At 38.5% G+C, this 17,774-nt stretch overlaps 7 protein-coding genes across 10 annotated transcripts in view; 2 read left to right on the plus strand and 5 right to left on the minus strand.

The window, feature by feature from the left end:
• On the minus strand, positions 858 to 5,084 carry LOC104702967 (probable galacturonosyltransferase 13). Its single transcript, XM_019243768.1, has 6 exons — positions 4,428 to 5,084; positions 3,916 to 3,971; positions 3,660 to 3,815; positions 2,969 to 3,559; positions 1,736 to 2,038; positions 858 to 1,639 (listed from the first exon to the last, which is right to left on the minus strand). The coding sequence occupies exons 1-6, from the start codon at positions 4,636 to 4,638 to the stop codon at positions 1,358 to 1,360; spliced, it is 1,599 nt and encodes a 532-aa protein (XP_019099313.1). The 5' UTR covers positions 4,639 to 5,084; the 3' UTR covers positions 858 to 1,357.
• Positions 6,085 to 7,363, minus strand: LOC104720349. The gene has a single exon (XM_010438488.1). The coding sequence runs from the start codon at positions 7,331 to 7,333 to the stop codon at positions 6,332 to 6,334; it is 1,002 nt and encodes a 333-aa protein (XP_010436790.1). The 5' UTR covers positions 7,334 to 7,363; the 3' UTR covers positions 6,085 to 6,331.
• LOC104721122 (iron-sulfur cluster assembly protein 2) lies at positions 7,481 to 8,813 on the minus strand. Of its 3 annotated transcripts, none has more exons than XM_019243779.1 (4): positions 8,448 to 8,801; positions 8,285 to 8,339; positions 7,877 to 8,091; positions 7,481 to 7,509 (listed from the first exon to the last, which is right to left on the minus strand). In XM_019243779.1, exons 1-3 carry the CDS (start codon positions 8,731 to 8,733, stop codon positions 7,944 to 7,946), a joined length of 489 nt encoding a protein of 162 aa, XP_019099324.1. In that variant the 5' UTR covers positions 8,734 to 8,801; the 3' UTR covers positions 7,481 to 7,509; positions 7,877 to 7,943. The 3 variants fall into 3 exon arrangements, with proteins under 3 accessions (XP_019099324.1, XP_019099319.1, XP_010437677.1); XM_019243774.1 differs by lacking the exon at positions 7,481 to 7,509 and adding an exon at positions 7,516 to 7,711; XM_010439375.2 differs by lacking the exon at positions 7,481 to 7,509 and having other exon boundaries at positions 7,709 to 8,091; positions 8,448 to 8,813.
• Positions 9,087 to 11,591, minus strand: LOC104722312 (UDP-glucose 6-dehydrogenase 3-like). Its single transcript, XM_010440810.2, has 2 exons — positions 11,436 to 11,591; positions 9,087 to 10,786 (listed from the first exon to the last, which is right to left on the minus strand). The coding sequence occupies exon 2, from the start codon at positions 10,769 to 10,771 to the stop codon at positions 9,329 to 9,331; it is 1,443 nt and encodes a 480-aa protein (XP_010439112.1). The 5' UTR covers positions 10,772 to 10,786; positions 11,436 to 11,591; the 3' UTR covers positions 9,087 to 9,328.
• LOC104723202 lies at positions 12,293 to 14,769 on the plus strand. Its single transcript, XM_010441886.2, has 8 exons — positions 12,293 to 13,248; positions 13,328 to 13,373; positions 13,460 to 13,552; positions 13,641 to 13,760; positions 13,887 to 13,985; positions 14,176 to 14,235; positions 14,315 to 14,409; positions 14,508 to 14,769. Exons 1-8 carry the CDS (start codon positions 12,422 to 12,424, stop codon positions 14,644 to 14,646), a joined length of 1,479 nt encoding a protein of 492 aa, XP_010440188.1. The 5' UTR covers positions 12,293 to 12,421; the 3' UTR covers positions 14,647 to 14,769.
• Positions 15,067 to 16,464, minus strand: LOC104724088 (40S ribosomal protein S19-1). Its single transcript, XM_010442839.2, has 4 exons — positions 16,285 to 16,464; positions 15,676 to 15,766; positions 15,409 to 15,592; positions 15,067 to 15,315 (listed from the first exon to the last, which is right to left on the minus strand). The coding sequence occupies exons 1-4, from the start codon at positions 16,366 to 16,368 to the stop codon at positions 15,243 to 15,245; spliced, it is 432 nt and encodes a 143-aa protein (XP_010441141.1). The 5' UTR covers positions 16,369 to 16,464; the 3' UTR covers positions 15,067 to 15,242.
• LOC104725843 (probable mitochondrial-processing peptidase subunit beta, mitochondrial) overlaps positions 16,726 to 17,774 on the plus strand; it is a 4,315-nt gene continuing 3,266 nt past the window's right edge. The window contains exon 1 of one of the 2 annotated variants that reach the window (XM_010445677.1): positions 16,726 to 17,510. In XM_010445677.1, the coding sequence (XP_010443979.1) occupies positions 16,839 to 17,510 (672 nt within the window). In that variant the 5' untranslated portion in view covers positions 16,726 to 16,838. The remainder of the gene's footprint in view (positions 17,511 to 17,774) is intronic. The other variant, XM_010444945.1, reaches the window with a different exon arrangement.

Below are 17,774 nucleotides of genomic sequence, written 5' to 3' on the forward strand. Positions count from 1 at the left end.
TGTGACTGATCTGAGAGCCGATGAATCAAGAACACGCATCAGAGAGGAGAAGAAATAGAAGAGATCAACAACAAGAGATGATGTCGTGGTGAGTGATGAGAAGAATCAATGGCGGTCAAAGCTTCCATTTTTATCTGAGATTCTTCCCATCTATGCGCCTATCAAATTGCCCATCTCTCTCTCTCTTCTCTTCTCTGAAAGCATATATGAATGAAACCAAGACGATTCTTTTATTTGTTTTTTTTTGTCAAAGTCACTTGGAAAGAACGCATTACTATTTTACTCAATCGATCAATCCAATTTTAATTCTTTTCTTTGTTTTTTTTTTATTCCAACAATTTTTAATTACTTGCATGTAATAATAAGCTTTTTGCTTCTTGTGAAGAAACTGTTGGGACATATCATAGCAATTACACTAAAGAAACATTACCTTTCTAAGCTTTCTTCATCACATAATTTTTTAACATCTGCCCTTAAAATAAGAATGCAGTGATTTTTTTTTATTTATCCATCCATCAACAGTGTTTTTATTATTTAATCATCAAGTTTGAAAATAATTGGTAAGTTATCTTTATTTGTTTCATTTTTATATATTAAAAAATTCAAGTCAACCTTATGTGATTACCATTTTCTACTTGTAATTTTTTTAACACAAGATATTAAATTATTATCTAAAATAAAACATGTGGTATCTAGTATTTACCTCAATATTTCGATCTAAGTGCACCATAATTTTTTTTTACTTTTTATTTATGAATGACGAATTCGTGAATATGTCATAAATTCATAATTTTATTGAGATATCTTATCTCAAGAATGGCATCAAATAGAGAGAGATAGGAGGACAAGGAGATAAGTAAAATGAATCTGCCAAAAAAAACTTCTGCATCAAGAAAAGTCTCAATGATCCAATAGGGATCTTAACAAAGCAATAATGTCCATATAAAATCCCTAAAACTAATGAAATCAAATAGTAAAAACAAAAATTGTGGAATTTGACTGTTAAAAATTGAACAAAAAAAAATAATAATAATAAAAAGAAAGAGTACAAGTGGATCTGCAACAGTGTGTTGTTTGGTCCTTGGACTGTTCTGATCATGACCAAAGTCTAATTTCTTATGAGAAACCTTTCCTCTTCTTATAACAGATCCAAGATTGGAATCTTTTACTTCAAAACCAAAAAGAATCTCAAAAAGGGTACCTTCTATTTTTACAGAAGAATGAATCTTTATATCTCTCTTTCTCTTTCTCCAGCTTCTCTGCAACTGGTTTCATTGTCCAGCTAAAATTCGAGTAAATCTGCAGAACCCGCGAAATCTCCACTCTGCTTCAAGACTATCTGAAAGCTTTCTATTTGCTATCCCAAGATATGACAATTCTTAACGAAATCATTGGAGTAGTTAACATATTTTGTCCAGAAGGGTCTAAGATGCTCGAAACCTATCTCGAGCCACGGCTTTGATTGGCCATTGTAATGAATCACCGCAGCTTTCTTTGCATTTTCTAAGTTGGTCTTGCTTTGATAACCTAATCCAAGCATATGCCAAGACGAATCTATTGGCTGAACATGACCTTTAAATGCTATTAGTGCAGGAGGCAATGTCCCAAGTTTCCACATTGTTAGATTTGACTTCAGATTCTGCACATCAAATCAAAACCAAAAGCAAAATCAAGGATTTGCCAATCTTCGAATCCTTAAACTCAAAAAATACTGCAGGCTTATCTGATATTTTACCTCTCTAAGCCAAGAATGATACGTTTCTCTGATATTTGTCTTCCTCCAAGTCCGTAGATCGAAGATATTCATTCCATAAGCCCAAGCACATTCTTCTGGATCCAGATGCTTTGCGATGAGCGGGTGAGAGAAATTGAAGTAGTTCCTAAGACGCTTTGACATAACCCATACGTCTTCTCCTCGACAAGTCTCAACGGCTCCATTAACCTTCCCGTTAAGGTCAATATCCCAGAGCGGAGATAGATCTTTCTGTATCACTATATCATCATCTAAGAACACTACCTTGTCTAAGTTCGGAAAAAGCTGTCAAAAAGGCAAACCAAACAAACATTTACCTTCATATTCTCAATCCCGAGAGAGTAAGCCATGCAAAAGGCAAAAAAAATTGAAGTTAAAAAGGACATAATCTTTTTTACCTCTGGTAGATATATTCTAAGATGGTTGAGTAAAGATATGTATTTGGGACTTCTTGATTGCAACTTCGAAGCAAATGTTCGAGGAGTTGTTTCGCTGAGGTTTGCACCAGCGATATGATTCCCATGGTAATAATCTCTGATACTGTTATGGTTTTCGACAGCTTCGAGAACCGGAACATTCTCTCTTGTTAACCAGTCAAACTGATGAACACTTTTGACTTCAACAATCGCAGGAGCTACAGAATTAAGCGCAAACCAAGAATGCATACCCGCATAGGTTTTCTTGTCTGTGATAACATGGAAGACAATTTTCTCGGGTTTTGAAGATGATTGAACAGCGGATGAGACCACAACCGAGGCAGCCAAGATATTGTCTGTAGCTAGAACGAAATGGTGGTAAGCATTGTCTGAGAGAACAGGGAGAAGCTCCGGGGAAGGAAGCTGTCTACGGGCATGAGCATTGGAGGAATATTCATCGGTTAGTCTTAAGGAGAGACAATGAATTCCTTTTGGGATTGAACTTGCAGCAAAGTGTTTGTTCATAAGTTCGGCAAATTTGGATTCCCTTAAATCCCTTTCAAACTTCTCTACCTGTTCAGAAAGAGTAATCAAATCAAATATACATTTTTGGATAAATACATTTTTGGATAAATCCACAACTTAACATTGAATTGAAGATTACAGACTGTACCATAGCTCGAAGCACGAGGGCAAATGTTTTGGCATCGTAGTGGTTGTTCTTCATATCCGAAANGAGAGAGTAAGCCATGCAAAAGGCAAAAAAAATTGAAGTTAAAAAGGACATAATCTTTTTTACCTCTGGTAGATATATTCTAAGATGGTTGAGTAAAGATATGTATTTGGGACTTCTTGATTGCAACTTCGAAGCAAATGTTCGAGGAGTTGTTTCGCTGAGGTTTGCACCAGCGATATGATTCCCATGGTAATAATCTCTGATACTGTTATGGTTTTCGACAGCTTCGAGAACCGGAACATTCTCTCTTGTTAACCAGTCAAACTGATGAACACTTTTGACTTCAACAATCGCAGGAGCTACAGAATTAAGCGCAAACCAAGAATGCATACCCGCATAGGTTTTCTTGTCTGTGATAACATGGAAGACAATTTTCTCGGGTTTTGAAGATGATTGAACAGCGGATGAGACCACAACCGAGGCAGCCAAGATATTGTCTGTAGCTAGAACGAAATGGTGGTAAGCATTGTCTGAGAGAACAGGGAGAAGCTCCGGGGAAGGAAGCTGTCTACGGGCATGAGCATTGGAGGAATATTCATCGGTTAGTCTTAAAGAGAGACAATGAATTCCTTTTGGGATTGAACTTGCAGCAAAGTGTTTGTTCATAAGTTCGGCAAATTTGGATTCCCTTAAATCCCTTTCAAACTTCTCTACCTGTTCAGAAAGAGTAATCAAATCAAATATACATTTTTGGATAAATACATTTTTGGATAAATCCACAACTTAACATTGAATTGAAGATTACAGACTGTACCATAGCTCGAAGCACGAGGGCAAATGTTTTGGCATCGTAGTGGTTGTTCTTCATATCCGAAACAAGTTGACTAAAAGAATCTGGAAGCTTTAAACCATCTGGAATTTCTTGAGTGCTTACTTCATTTAAAATTTTGTAAAAATCTCTAACTAGTCTCTGCTGTGACAGAAGGTGAGAAAAGGCAAATCCGACTTAACATAATGATACAAAACTCTGAATTGTAAATTTTAACATCAGGAAAGAAGCAATCACTCACCTCTGAATCATCTACCCTACCAAGAAGACGTGGTCCTAACCGCCTCCCAAAACAATCTGATGCAAAAAAAAAGACAAAAGAAACTTTCATGATCTCATCACATGAGCATAATTAGGAAGATACTCAACTAAGGATTTTGGGTGGCAAAGCTAAGCATATGAACTACAAGCGAAAAGGGAACAATTTTGTCAGATTCATCTCATCAGTATCAGGTTCGGATTTAGTAATACTAATATGTGTAACTTTTACTTCACACACACAAACACAACAATGGAATTCATCAAACTTGATAGTCAAACAAAATGCCATTAATCTGAGCTCGAAGGTTCATACTATGATACAATTGAAGCTCAACTGATACCAAGCAAGAAACTTTGTTGACATAACCAATTGGATCCAAACAACTTAACATGATGATGCTCATCTAACAACATTAAGGCGGTAGATCCTAGAGGATGTGTCGAGATCCGAACCATATTAACAAAGAGGGAGGGAGGGAGGGGGTGGGTTACCAAAGGAGGAGCACTTGTTGACACCTTCAAGGGTAACAACAGCGGTAAGGATGAAGACAAAAGGCAACAAGAAGGCGAGGATTAAGATAGTGTGGAAGAGAGTTCGGTAAGAGATGTGACGAGCTGCGACTTTGATCTTCATCAAATCAATAAACTCATTGCTGCTCGAAATCGTAATGCTTCTCATGCTAGGCGATATGTGAAGCTGCATCCTTGATCTTGCAGCCCCAGAGTCGTAATCAGATCAACCGAATCGTTTAAAACCCTAATTCCACCCAATCCCCAACTAAAAAACATCACCTCCCGACGACGCGTTTCCTCTCTTCTCCGATCTCGATTCCCGATCTAGCCTTGTTGGTAACTCCCAAATCCGATGATTTTAGACTCCGATTCGCTCTTCTTCTTCGTTGTAGTCGTCTTCTCTCACACCGCATTAGGATTTTACGACAGCCAGCAAAAATTCGGAAATTTTTTGAGATTCCCGCCGACTCTTTTGAGCAAATTCGAATTGAGAATCCAAATAGGTTTAGCTCGAATTCGTGTTACAAGAAGGTTTCGAAGACAAAGCAATGAGCTTTGTGGGAGAAGAAGACAAAATATAAGAGGAGGAAGAAGAAGAAGAAGACTCAAGAAAAATCAAGCCTTTTTTTTTGCCAAAGTGATTTCGCCGGTGGATCTCAAAATAATAATAAAAAAACAACTAATAATAATAATAATAATGCATTAAAACCAAAAGAAAAAAAAAAGGAAGAAAAAAAAATGAAGCGTAATTAATTAAGGATCTCAATTATAAATGAATCAAATTTTTTTGGATGTGATAAAAACCGTGTTAAAAGGATTTGGGTGTCTTGACCTTGAATTTAGGGTTTTCTGTATTAAGCTAATTTTAGGTTTCTTCCGACTTTCATGCCTAAGCAATAATTTAGAAATATATACTTTTCATTTTTTTTCAGTTTTATTATATATTAAATTTTTAAATATACCCTTATTTTTTAAATATTATTCTTAACAGAATAACAGCTGTGTTTTTTTTTTTTTTATATAAATGGAAATAAGTGGAGGCAAAAGGAGAAGAAAAGGAAAAGTATACAATTAGGAAACTCTGATTTTTATTGCACCGCGTCAATAATGATCCTGCCTAATTCAGAAATTTCTTAATTTTGTCGTAATAAAATTAAAAATAAAGAATTTGATATATCATTTTTCATGAACATTCGCCAAACTATTTGAAAAGTTTTCATTTTAATGCGAAGACCAACCGACAGCATACAGTCAAAGAAGAGATTGAAGTTTAAAGAAACTGTACCTTTTTATCAATATGATCATCTTTCAACTGAAATTTGCAATATCATACCAATACTATGTATCGTGTTTTTTTTTAAAAATTTAACCGGTATTAAACCAGGAATTTATGAATTTTCATTAGATTTGTTTATGATTGTAACCCTCCCTTATTTTAATTCCCAAGAGTGACACATTCAAAACGTGGAATGGAATTTGAAAGAAAAATTTCATATTTCTCGAGAAACAAACCAAATGGATCAGAGAATTTGAACATGTGATGTGAAATGAGCTAAAAATTGCTAAAACCATAAGTAACACGGCTACAAGTTGCTGCTGTACAACTTTGAATATACCCATTTGAGAAATCAAAGACTAAACAAAGTCTCCCCTCTACTCTTACGTACCAAAATACAAACATCACACAGCTAAACAAGTAACAAAGACAGCAACAATTGAGTTTCAACACCCACACAAAAACAACAACATCACAGCTAAAGGTTCTCTCCATCATTTGATCTCGTGTTGTGACACTTCTTGTAGCCTCTTAAAGCCTGAACTGACCTAAAGCCTTGAGCACAGTACTCTGCACTTTACGTCTCAACGTCACTGACCCATTAATCTCAGCTCCCAACTTCCACTGATTCGTCTCTACAACTCTTGGTTTGACTTTTGGACTTGTTTCTTATTCTGTGAAACGTCTGATGACCACCAAGAGCTTGATACGTCGAGAAAACCTTGTCACAGAGCCCACACCGATGCTCATCAATGTTCATCTGTAAACTTTTATTTCCTGAATTTGAATCTTCAAACGTAGTTTCTTGACGAACAAGTTTCTGTTCGGTTGCTTCTCTAAGCATTCCAGCTCCTCCTACCTGCTTCTGCTGACCCGATTCATCGTCTTCCCTAACCTTCTTGTCTGCCAAGAAATCCGAAAGCTCTTTCCATGTTCCATCAGATTCTGTGCTAATTCCCAAAAGTTTCTTCTGCTCATTACTCACAACCCTATCTTCTTCAGCAACAAGTTTTTGCTCATTCCTCAAAAAGCCATATCCAGATTCTCTCTGATTCGAATCTAGAGCTTTACCAAAGAGTTCTAAAACATTCAAGAACTTACCACCACTCATAGACAACAGAATCAGAGACTCAGCCACTTCTAATAACTCCCCATCATCATCCACAGAAACAGGAAACATTGTAAACGAAGAAGAAGAAGAAGAAACAGAGAATCGAGTACTCTTCTTCTTGTACCTGGAAACTCTCTTCGATCTCTTTCTCTTCTGCACAACACTGAAGCTACACAACAAACTTGTTCTCACAACAGATTCTTCAGAATGCGTCACTAGGCGATGATTCAGCAGACATTTCTCGTAAAGAAACCCTTTCCCGCATTCTTTGCATCGAATCAAACTCTTCTTATTCCTTCTTGGTTGAACGAGTAGAGATTTCTGGATTTTCTTCGGGTTCTTCCTCAATCCGTAGTAGCAAGACAGCTCTTCGTAGTGACTCATAGATTCTCTGAAGCCATTCTTCATCTTGCGATTTCTCGAAACTCGAGAGTTTCTGAGCTTGTTAGGGACGAATACGAAGATGGGCTTCTCGAATTCTTGATGATGGTCTTCCATTAAATCGAAGCTTGTTGGAAGCAGAGATGAACAGGGCGAAGAGGATTACGCTCGTTACCCAAGAAAGATGAGCGTAGAAACAGCTACAAAGGCCGTCACCTTTCCAGATAAAACGCAAAAGAGATCACCGGAGACAGAGCACTAACTGTTGGGTGCAAAGAAAGAGACGTAATGCTCTGAAACATTCGGATTAAAGAAAGCAAGAGTATGAGAGGGAGCAAGAGAGAAAGTGGAAACAGAGGAGAATCAATAAGCAGCACTGACAAGTGTGTGTGAGAGCGAGGGAAGGAACAAAGGGCTAGTTTCGTGAAAGAGAACTTTCCGTTTCAGCTAGAAAGTTTGACTTGTCTAGGCTTTGAGCTTTCATTATCAAGATCACTGCATAATTTTTTTTCCCATAAAACACTAAAGAGAGAAGTATCACTGACAATGCAGAAGAACGACTCGGTTGAGTCAATCAATAGCTAATAAACATGCTCAGCTATTTATTCAAAGAACTTAACTAAAACAGTTGAAAGGTAAGCATAAAACAACCAAACACACCTCTCCTTGCAACTTGTATTTCATCAGCAGCTGCAACAGCACAAAGCGGCATATAGTATTAGTGGATTCAGGCCTCCACAGTTTCTCCTTCAGTGGCAGCATTAGCCTTTGCTTGCTTCTCTTTGTAGTTTCTGACGGCAGACTTGATCGCGTCCTCTGCAAGCATACTGCAATGTAGCTTGACCGGTGGCAACCTAAGATGCTTTGCGATTTCCCTGCGAATTTAAGATTTCCTAAACAAAATGACTCATCCATCAAAATTTTCAACTTACTTATCACTAGACTTGAGATATCACAACTACTGAAACCAGAGTTAGATATGATAACCATGGTGATAGATATTGTTAATCTCTCTGAGCGACATGAACAGAAACATGCTTTGGCAGATTGTAAAAATAGGGCACTTACGCGTTCTTGATGGTCAAAACTTCCTCTATGGTTTTGCCCTTGATCCATTCAGAAGCTGAACAAACAAACCAAAAACATAAAATCAAAACTTGCCTACTTATCCCTGACTCTGATCATGAGCGAATTATCGATCAAAATTGAAAACCCTAACTGGAAGACATACCGACGGAAGAAGAGGCGATAGCAGAGCCACAGCCAAAGGTCTTGAATCGAGTATCAATGATCTGACCGGAATCATCGACCTTAATCTGGAGGCTCATGAGGTCCCCGCAGGCAGGAGCTCCTACCAATCCTGTGCCAACGTCAGGGTCGTTCCTATTGAAGGACCCAACGTTCCTAGGGTTTTCAAAGTGGTCGATCACATTCTCGTGGTACAATCGACGCCCTAACCCTAGAGGAGACGCTCGTAGCCCTAGATAAGCCTTACTCGACGTTTGCCTTAGCATCATCCTACTCTCTCTCTCCTTCTCCTTTGCCGGATTCTGTAACAGGATTCTCTGGTTCACAATATCGATTATGTCTTATGTTTAATTAATTGGCTTAGCTACTTTGTTTGCTTTAATAAGCTTTGGTCAATTTTTTGGTTTACTCATGTATTTTGGTTTACCCCTTTGGTTTAGCAAAACACTATACAATGTACGTTCTTGCATTTTGGTTTAGCAAAACACTAATTAATGAAAAACATCAATCTTCTACGGTGAAAGTCTAACAATATTTTTTAAAAATCGGATATTAATATTCATCTTTAGTTTATATCTTCCACAATATCATATACTTATTTTGAACATGTGATACTAAATAGTAATCAGAAACAGTAAAAGGTTTATATATTGAAAATGTTTGAGAAGCTTACATATTTGATATCCAACGTACAAGGTATTTAGCGATAATAACCAAATCTAGTCTCTCTTTCTAACCAAACATATGATAAAGTATTAGAAAATGTCTCATCAAAAAGAAACAGACCAAATTATTTGATATAACCAACATATATATATATATAGAGAGAAAAAGGAATCCAAATCTTGAGAAGAAGACTCAAAGCTAAGCAAGAGCAGGCATGTCCTTGAGCCATTGGTCTAATGGCTTACCAATAGAGTAAACAATAAACCCTATCTTCCTCAGCTTCTCTGCATCAACAACATTTCTTCCATCGAAGACAAACGCTGGTTTCTGCATATTTTCAAAGATCCGCTCATAGTCAAGTGTCTTAAACTCGTCCCACTCAGTTAACAAGCAGATTCCGTGGGCGTCTTTGGTGGCAGCATAAGCGTCCCAAGCGACTGAGACTTGTTTCACGGTGGTTGGACTCATGGGTTGGAGGTGAAGTGGATGGTCCCAGTCGAACTTGTTCATGGTTAAGTCTCTTTGGATCTGTTCTTCAGTGACTTGTGGATCATAGATGCTGATTCGGGCTTTGTCTCCTAACAAACCTTTGCAGACATCAATGGCTGGAGTCTCTCTCGTGTCACCAGTGTCTTTCTTGAAGGCGAATCCGAGGACAGCAATCTTTTTGTTGGAAACTGTGTTGAACATTGAGGAGACAATGCGGTTTACAAACCGGGTTTTCTGGTAGTCATTGATCTTGATGACTTGTTTCCAGTATTCGGCTACTTCAGGGAGGCCGTTGCATTCACAGATGTAGACCAAGTTGAGGATATCTTTCTGGAAACAGGAGCCGCCAAAACCGACACTGGAGTTCAAGAACTTGGGACCGATTCTAGAGTCTTTACCAACAGCAAAGGAGACTTCAGTGACGTTAGCACCAGTGGCTTCACAGAGAGCAGACATTGCATTGACAGATGAGATTCTTTGGGCTAAGAAGGCGTTGGCAGCAAGCTTGGTGAGCTCAGCGGACCAGAGATTAGTGGTTAGGATTCTATCTTCTGGAACCCACTGAGCATAAACGTCTTTCAAGGCATTAACAGCTTTAAACCCTTCAGGGGTCTCACGACCACCGATCAGAACACGGTCAGGAAGGAAAAGATCCTCAATGGCGGTTCCTTCAGCAAGGAACTCAGGGTTAGAGAGAATCTGGAACTTGATTCCTTTACTGTTGTGTGTAAGGATCTTCTCGATGGCTTCAGCGGTTTTGACAGGGACGGTTGATTTCTCGACAACAATCTTGTCTGAAACCGAGACATCAGCGATCATACGAGCAGCGCTTTCCCAGTAAGTCAAGTCAGCAGCTTTACCAGCACCAAGACCACGAGTCTTGGTGGGGGTATTGACAGAGACAAAGACGATATCAGCCTCTCTGACGTGTTTCTCAACATCAGTACTGAAGAAAAGGTTCTTGCCACGACATTGCTTGACAACTTCATCGAGACCAGGCTCATAGATTGGGAGCTGGTCGCTGTTCCAAGCAGTGATCCGTGGCACAGAGATATCAACAACAGCAACTTCAACGTTAGGACATTTTAAAGCAATAACTGCCATAGTTGGACCACCAACATACCCAGCTCCAATACAGCAGATCTTCACCATTTTTTGTATTTAAATCTGCAAAGGATAAACTTAAATTAAATACTAAGAAATAGAGATCCGAGAATTAGAGCAATGTATATGAAAGAGAGATGCAAGAATAAAGCTTTTTTCTTTTTTTAAGTATTCAAACGCAACAAGAGCTAAACAAGTTTGGTGGATGCAGTAACACTAAACAAGTCAGATCCGGTACAGTAAAGAAACTGCTGAAGATACAGAATTCATGTAAAACCAACCCAGGAATTCATGATATGATGGTCTAAACCCCATAAACAATTCAAGTAGAGCAATAAACAAATTGGGAATTAACACGAACCTTGTTAAAAAGATCACAGATCTGGTTACATGCAATTGAATGAAACCACCGGTTTAAGAAAAGAGTGCATAAATTATGTGAATTTTCGCGGAGCACACACACCAGCATAGATCAAACAGAGTGCATATAAATAAACCCAAAACCGAACCGGAGCACAACAATATCAACAGAAGCATTTCAGATCGAAAATTCTATTAAGAAAAAAGTATACGAATTTGAGATCCAAATCGACGGCAAACACATAAATAATATTAGACGGAGAGATTAATCAAATGGCGGAAACCTAACAGCAAGAAGATCTCAGATTACGAAGAGAGAAGCTAATTAATAATAAACGTCCATTGATCGTACCTTATGTGGAGGAGTCAGGAGTGGAGCTACGTAACTTTTCAGGTTTCGCTCCTCACACTGTGGTGGTGGTGGGGAATGTGTATGGAATTGCGGAGAAATGAATTGTTGTGACGGTGGTGATCAGAAGAAGAAGCTTGTTTATATAGGTCATGATTCTCCGTAAATGCCCCTGAGACTCCCATAACGTGGCTCCTAAACTTTATTATTAGTTACTTTTTGTTTCAGTTTTTATTTTTATTTTCTTTTTTAATTTCTCTAATTAAATTAGGGGAAGTTAATCTCTACTAGTTCTAGGGGGATCACAAAATTTGGCAGTGCTACTACACTAACAAGGCAACAACAAACTTTTTAACACGTAAATATTGGCTAGTAGTAATTGCCTAACATGTACTATATTTCTTTTTTTTTTTTTTTTTTTGTATTATATTGATTGATATAATATGTGCGGTGGTGTTACATTAGTTTAGTAGTTCAGTGAAAGGTGGATTCTGAAAAAGCAAACTTGAGATCAAAGATGCTTCAAAATCCAGCATCATTACTTTTTTCTTTCTTTTTTCTTTGTTTCTAACTTTAAAGTGTTTCTCAAGCTATATATATTTGTATGTACAACCCCATAAAGTTAAATTGCTAACATAAACAATGTTGGGTTGACAATAGAAAATAAAACTTAGTTAAAAAACCGACGTCGTTTCATTTTATCGGTTTGGATTGGGCTTGGGCCAAAACCCAATTGACAAATCATATTAGAGATTTCGAGCATTAAAACACAAAGTTTGAAAGTAAGCAATTAATCCGTCGTGATTACGATAAAATCCAGTAAATGACTTTGCTTAACCGTTACAAATTTCGAGCGAGAGTCTTCCTAACAAGTCGCAACGGTCAGATTTGGCACCCACCAATTCCCTCCTCCTCCTCTTCTTCTTCTTCTTCTTCTTCTTCCCTATTCTATCACACTCTGAAGACAAAACCCTAATTTCTCATCTCCGATGGAGTCGACGAATCTGAAGAATGCTGAACACGAGGCTCCGGTGATGGATCCGATCACTTTCCAATCCAACAATTCTCAAGAAGATATTTCTAAATTCTCCGAGAATTCGAACCCTAACATCGTCCTCTCACACTCGACTCCACTCGCGAAATCGAGAAAATCTGATCAGAAGAATCCGAAATCGAAGCCTAACACTCCTACTCTGGCGGTTTTCTCACCGCGGAATCGGATCAGAGAGAGGAGATTCGTGGTGGTTAAGAAGAAAAAGAAGAACTCTACGAAGGATCTTTCGGCTTCTGTGGATTGTAAACGTGGAGCTAAGACCAATTCCAGCTCGAAGAAATGTGTCTGTATCGCGTATGAGACTCTACGCGCTTCTCAGGAAGAGTTCTTCAACAATCGAAGAGTATCATCTGATCCAGAGATTGGAGAATCGAGCCGTAACTTGGACGAGGGAGATGAAGAAGTCGGAGTTGGAGATTCTGATGAAAACGGTGTTGCTTCGATGAAGAGGAGAAGAGAAAAGGTGCTTGAAGAAGCGAGGATGAGTCTCCCTGAATATGGTAGAGTGATGCATCTTGTTAAAGCTTTTGAGAAGCTTACTTGCGTCCCATTTTCATATAAGAAGGAAGAAGACCAGAAGATTAAGAAACCTTTGAAATGGGAATTGCCTGGAATGATGAGCCAGCACAAGCCTCCTAAGTGTCCAGAAACTGAGACTGTCACTTGGAGCTCTTTGTTTTCTCAATCTGACTTGGTATTAACAGCTACGAATCTTGGACTAGAACAGCCTCATGCCTCACTCTTTTCATCATGGGACAATAGGTAAACAGATTGAGATTTTTATTGAAACCCGTTGATCATATGCATAGTTCTAACTTGTCTGATTTGGTGTTTTTCGCAGTGTTCTAGGTCAGATCTCAAATGGTGGCCGGAGGGGCACAAGAAATGTATGTGTTTAATTATATGCAGCATATGATTTTGTTTTAGCCTCTCCTTGAATGGTTGATGTAGTTTGACAATCTATTTGGGACAGAGCTTGGATTCCCCTACATCAGTGAGAAGTAGAAGATCGAAGAAGAAGCAGATCAAAGTCACCTCTTTGAAGCCATTCAAACTCAGAACTGAGGCATATAAACTTGGCAATACAACTTGAGAATAGCTTTTTCCGGACATGATAGATATTGATTCGTGATTGTTGGTCTATGTCTACGCAGGAACGGGGACGAATGAAAGAAGAAGAGTTTATAAAGAAGCTACAAGAGATGAAACTGGAGGAGGGAAAAATGAGAATCCCTATAGCTCAAGGTGTACCCTTGACAACTGATGAACCTGAGGTGAGTTCCTTTGCTCTTCATTAACATTCTATCAAACCAGATATCATTTTTGGATGTTTAAACATAAGAAGATGATTCTGTACTCGAAAGGTTGTTTAACACTGTAATGTTTCTCTCTGATTTCAGAATTTGGTTAAGCCTCATGTGAAAGACATCACAATACCAGTAGACTTGAAGCTCCATTCAGACATTCGAGCAGTAGAACGAGCGGAATTTGATTACCAGGTAAAGTATTTTACACATATCTTGTCCATAGTTGAGAATTATGCACGTTCCAGTTTCTCGTTATGGCCTGAACTCATCTACCACAAGCAAGCAGAGTATTAATTTCTATATACAAAGCTGATCCTCAGCCATTTGCCTTCACCTTTGTGGATCTTGTATGATAAAATCCAGCGTTAAATCATTGTATCAGGTTGCGGAGAAGATAAATCTAATAGAGCAGTACAAAATAGATAGAGAACGGCAGCGAAAGGTATGCACACGAGAAGAAACTCTTTGTGCTTCTTATGCAATCAAATATCAAAGAATGACACACTTTTTGGTTTCTTTAGGTAGCACACGAAGAAGAGATACGAAGATTGAGGAAAGAGTTGGTCCCTAAGGCACAACCAATGCCATACTTTAATAGGCCATTCATTCCCAAAAGGTAAAGAAAAATACATTCTTGAATTTTGCTTTCTTGATAGATGGATGAAACATAGAAGTACCAGACAGATCAAGTGTTGTTGTGTTTCTTCTTTTTAGGTCGAACAAGCACCCGACTATACCCAGAGATTTCAAGTTTAATATACCGCAACACAGGAAGATAACATGGTGCAGTCCATCGTCTTGGAGCGACACTGGATCTTACATGAGCGACCTCTTCAAACAGCAAGACCTCTAAAAAAAGCTTTTCATTCAATTTGCACATTTCTTCAATAATCTTGTTCCTTGTCCATACTCTTTCGGAACAGAACCTTACTTTTTCCTTGAAGCAACCAAATTAGTTGCAACTTGCAAGATTAGGTTTCCTCGGTTCAATTTAGATATTATAATGATTGAAACTTTTACCTAAAGACTCAACTACTAATCCAAAAAAAAAGAACCGTGCCTCACACACAAATTAAAATACGATCGTTTCTTTTGTCTGCATTAGTTCTTCAGAAAACCACAATCACTTAGCCGTTTATTTGTTATGATTAGAATTTGCATTATGTTCAACCTGGGTAAATCAATTAAAAGATAAATCTAACCCAATAATTAATCGCACTTGCGCTCTGTTAGTTTTTTGGTTAAGATATATCGGGACGCAAAAACACCAAAATGGAGGAAGACATAAATTTCGAAGTCCAAAGCCACCACCAAAATTTTTAAAATCTTTGAACATTAAGAGTGAAGTCTTTCAGCAAGAGATGATAACAGTTCATAAAAGTAAAGATAAACACTAAAAGCACAATGGACTGAAAAGTAGTAGAAGAACAAAAAAGAACATTAAGATCTTCAAGGTTCAACTGCAATACGGCCAGCAACCTGGTCCAAATCCCGTTGGCCACTGGAAGTGATTCTTCTTCCTCTGAAGAGAAGAAAAAAAAATGTTACTATTAGAATTGTTCAAAGATCTCTAAAAGAGAAGATGTTTAAAGGCAGAGGTATTAATTAATGTTACCCTTTGGTGTCGAGCTCAACAATGTTCATTGTCTCCAACTGCTGGAGGATGTGTCGGGCAATACCACCGCTGGCTTTGCAGAAATGTGGTGGACGACTACCGTTCCTCTTGCTGCCTCCATAGATTCTACGGAAAGCACCAACTCCAAGACCTCCCCTAAGGTAAACCTTCCTTGCCATAGATGCTGCATAACAAGAGTTTTCATCAGAAAAACCTTTATATGCATTGTGAAATACAGAGACAAGAGGATAGATAAAGAGAGGTTACCAGCTCTGATGTAGTACCAATCTGGATCATATGGGGCAAGCTCCTTCAACTTTCCGGTCTTCACAATGTCAGTCCATGTGGGAAGCTCAATCTGAAAACAAACAACAGACACAATATGTTATGGTCTAGAGAAAGACACAAACAGGTAAATTCAACAGACCTTATTAGAGAATTTCAAAGCATTTGTATCATATTAACCAGTAAAGGTGTGACTAGAAACATTAACTTAGGTTTCAACTATTGTTAATTGATACATATTTCAATAGATTAAACAGACAAAATAAGCTAACAAGAGACATCATACTGACCATATTGAGAAATATACCAACAAGCAGTAAATCAATAGAACTATTACAAAAATCAAAATATGAGCTTAATTAACAATCTCACATTTCTCCGCAGGTTAAAATGATTAATACGACAACCTTAACACAACACTAATAATAACAAAAACACACAAAGACGACCACATGGCATATATGTGGAGACTTGGGCTGATTCAATTCAAAGAAAGATTTCTGATTTCAGAATTGAAGGAGACAAATAATAAAAGCGTACATCATTTCTACTCAAAACACGAAAGAACTTGGAGCACTCATCTACACTAACCTTGCCAGATCGCTTGAGATGAGAAGCGTAAGCCTTGACGAAGTCATGGGGTGAGACATCTTTCACAGTTTTACCAGTCGCCATAGCTAAAACGAGAGATTAAGAAAGAAAGCGTGATCTTCGTCTGGGTTTCTCCCAACTCTCACTGTCTTGTCTCTCCGCAAAGGCTAGGGTTTTCAATCTCCATTAGCAAACTCTTTATATATGGCTCACTCTCTTTCGATTAGGGTTTTCTCCGAATCCGGATCTTTAAACTCGGACCCGTTCTCATGGCCCAGTCTTCTTCATTCGGCCTTTTTAGCTCAAATTAAGTATTAACAAATTACAATAATGGGCCTAATACGGTCTTTTAAAATATTTGACTAGTATTATGTCCTTAAAACGACATCGTCTTGATAGTATCTTAACTGTCGTCGTTTTATAATCGCATAACCACTGGCTATTACTTCGCATCGCGAGTCGTCTCTGCCATTTTTGGCTTTTTCAATCAAACCCTAGAGGAGAGCGAGAGAGAGAGAGAGAGAGAGAGCAAAGAGAAGCCATCATCATCAGCAATGGCGATGAAGAATCTACTGTCCCTAGCTCGCCGATCCCAGAGGCGGTTGTCTCTGAATCAAGTGACACGATCCTCCTCTTCGTTTTCAGCTATCAATTCGGCGCCGGCATCCACATCTCCGGCGACTCCATCCCCGCCGCCGCCGCATCTTATGCCATACGATCACGCTGCCGAGCTTATTAAAAGTAAGATCAAGAAGCTCGAGAATCCGGACAAGAGGTTCCTTAAATACGCATCGCCAATTCCGATCCTAGCTTCCCACAATCACATCTTGTCAGCTCCGGAGACCCGTGTCACAACCTTGCCCAATGGTCTACGAGTCGCTACTGAGTCCAATCTCTCGGCCAAGACCGCCACCGTTGGAGTCTGGATCGACGCTGGATCTCGGTTCGAGTCGGATCAGACCAACGGAACAGCTCATTTTCTGGAGCATATGATATTCAAAGGCACGTCGAGGCGTACTGTGAGGGCGTTGGAGGAAGAGATCGAAGATATTGGTGGTCATTTGAACGCGTATACATCGAGGGAACAGACCACATACTATGCCAAGGTGTTGGATTCGAATGTCAACCAGGCTTTGGATGTCTTGGCTGATATCTTACAGAACTCCAAGTTCGAGGAATGCAGAATCAACAGGGAACGTGATGTCATCCTCAGGGAAATGCAAGAGGTATGCTTTTTATTTATCTGTCTAACTTAAAAATTCGAACTTTTTGTTCTGTTCTCGATTTATCTTTTCATTGGCTTAAATTTTATGCTGTATAAGCAGATTTGGTAGTGTGTAATCTGTTTTTCTAGATCAATACCGTAAGTTTCTGTTTCTCGTGTGCCTAAATATGAAAACTTTATCATGGCTTCATTTATTTGCCTCTTTTTAAGGTTGTATTGGCGTACTCACATGATGGATAAAGAGATGTTATTGTGTTTTTTTTTT

Source organism: Camelina sativa, chromosome 1, assembly GCF_000633955.1.
Source record: "Camelina sativa cultivar DH55 chromosome 1, Cs, whole genome shotgun sequence".
Classification (NCBI taxonomy): domain Eukaryota; kingdom Viridiplantae; phylum Streptophyta; class Magnoliopsida; order Brassicales; family Brassicaceae; genus Camelina; species Camelina sativa.

Coding starts and splice junctions, on each gene's coding strand:
- LOC104723202 (XM_010441886.2), top strand. CDS start 12,422: ATGGAGTCGACGAATCTGAAGAATGCTGAACACGAGGCTCCGGTGATG. Junction 13,249..13,327: donor TTTTCATCATGGGACAATAG/GTAAACAGATTG, acceptor TGTTTTTCGCAG/TGTTCTAGGTCAGATCTCAA. Junction 14,410..14,507: donor AGGCCATTCATTCCCAAAAG/GTAAAGAAAAAT, acceptor TCTTCTTTTTAG/GTCGAACAAGCACCCGACTA.
- LOC104702967 (XM_019243768.1), bottom strand. CDS start 4,638: ATGCAGCTTCACATATCGCCTAGCATGAGAAGCATTACGATTTCGAGC. Junction 3,972..4,427: donor CAACAAGTGCTCCTCCTTTG/GTAACCCACCCC, acceptor TTTTTGCATCAG/ATTGTTTTGGGAGGCGGTTA. Junction 2,039..2,968: donor TTAGAATATATCTACCAGAG/GTAAAAAAGATT, acceptor CCTTTTTGACAG/CTTTTTCCGAACTTAGACAA.
- LOC104721122 (XM_019243779.1), bottom strand. CDS start 8,733: ATGATGCTAAGGCAAACGTCGAGTAAGGCTTATCTAGGGCTACGAGCG. Junction 8,340..8,447: donor TATCGCCTCTTCTTCCGTCG/GTATGTCTTCCA, acceptor TTGTTTGTTCAG/CTTCTGAATGGATCAAGGGC. Junction 8,092..8,284: donor GTTTTGACCATCAAGAACGC/GTAAGTGCCCTA, acceptor TTAAATTCGCAG/GGAAATCGCAAAGCATCTTA.
- LOC104720349 (XM_010438488.1), bottom strand. CDS start 7,333: ATGGAAGACCATCATCAAGAATTCGAGAAGCCCATCTTCGTATTCGTC.
- LOC104724088 (XM_010442839.2), bottom strand. CDS start 16,368: ATGGCGACTGGTAAAACTGTGAAAGATGTCTCACCCCATGACTTCGTC. Junction 15,767..16,284: donor ATCTCAAGCGATCTGGCAAG/GTTAGTGTAGAT, acceptor GTTTGTTTTCAG/ATTGAGCTTCCCACATGGAC. Junction 15,316..15,408: donor GTTGAGCTCGACACCAAAGG/GTAACATTAATT, acceptor TCTTCTCTTCAG/AGGAAGAAGAATCACTTCCA.
- LOC104722312 (XM_010440810.2), bottom strand. CDS start 10,771: ATGGTGAAGATCTGCTGTATTGGAGCTGGGTATGTTGGTGGTCCAACT.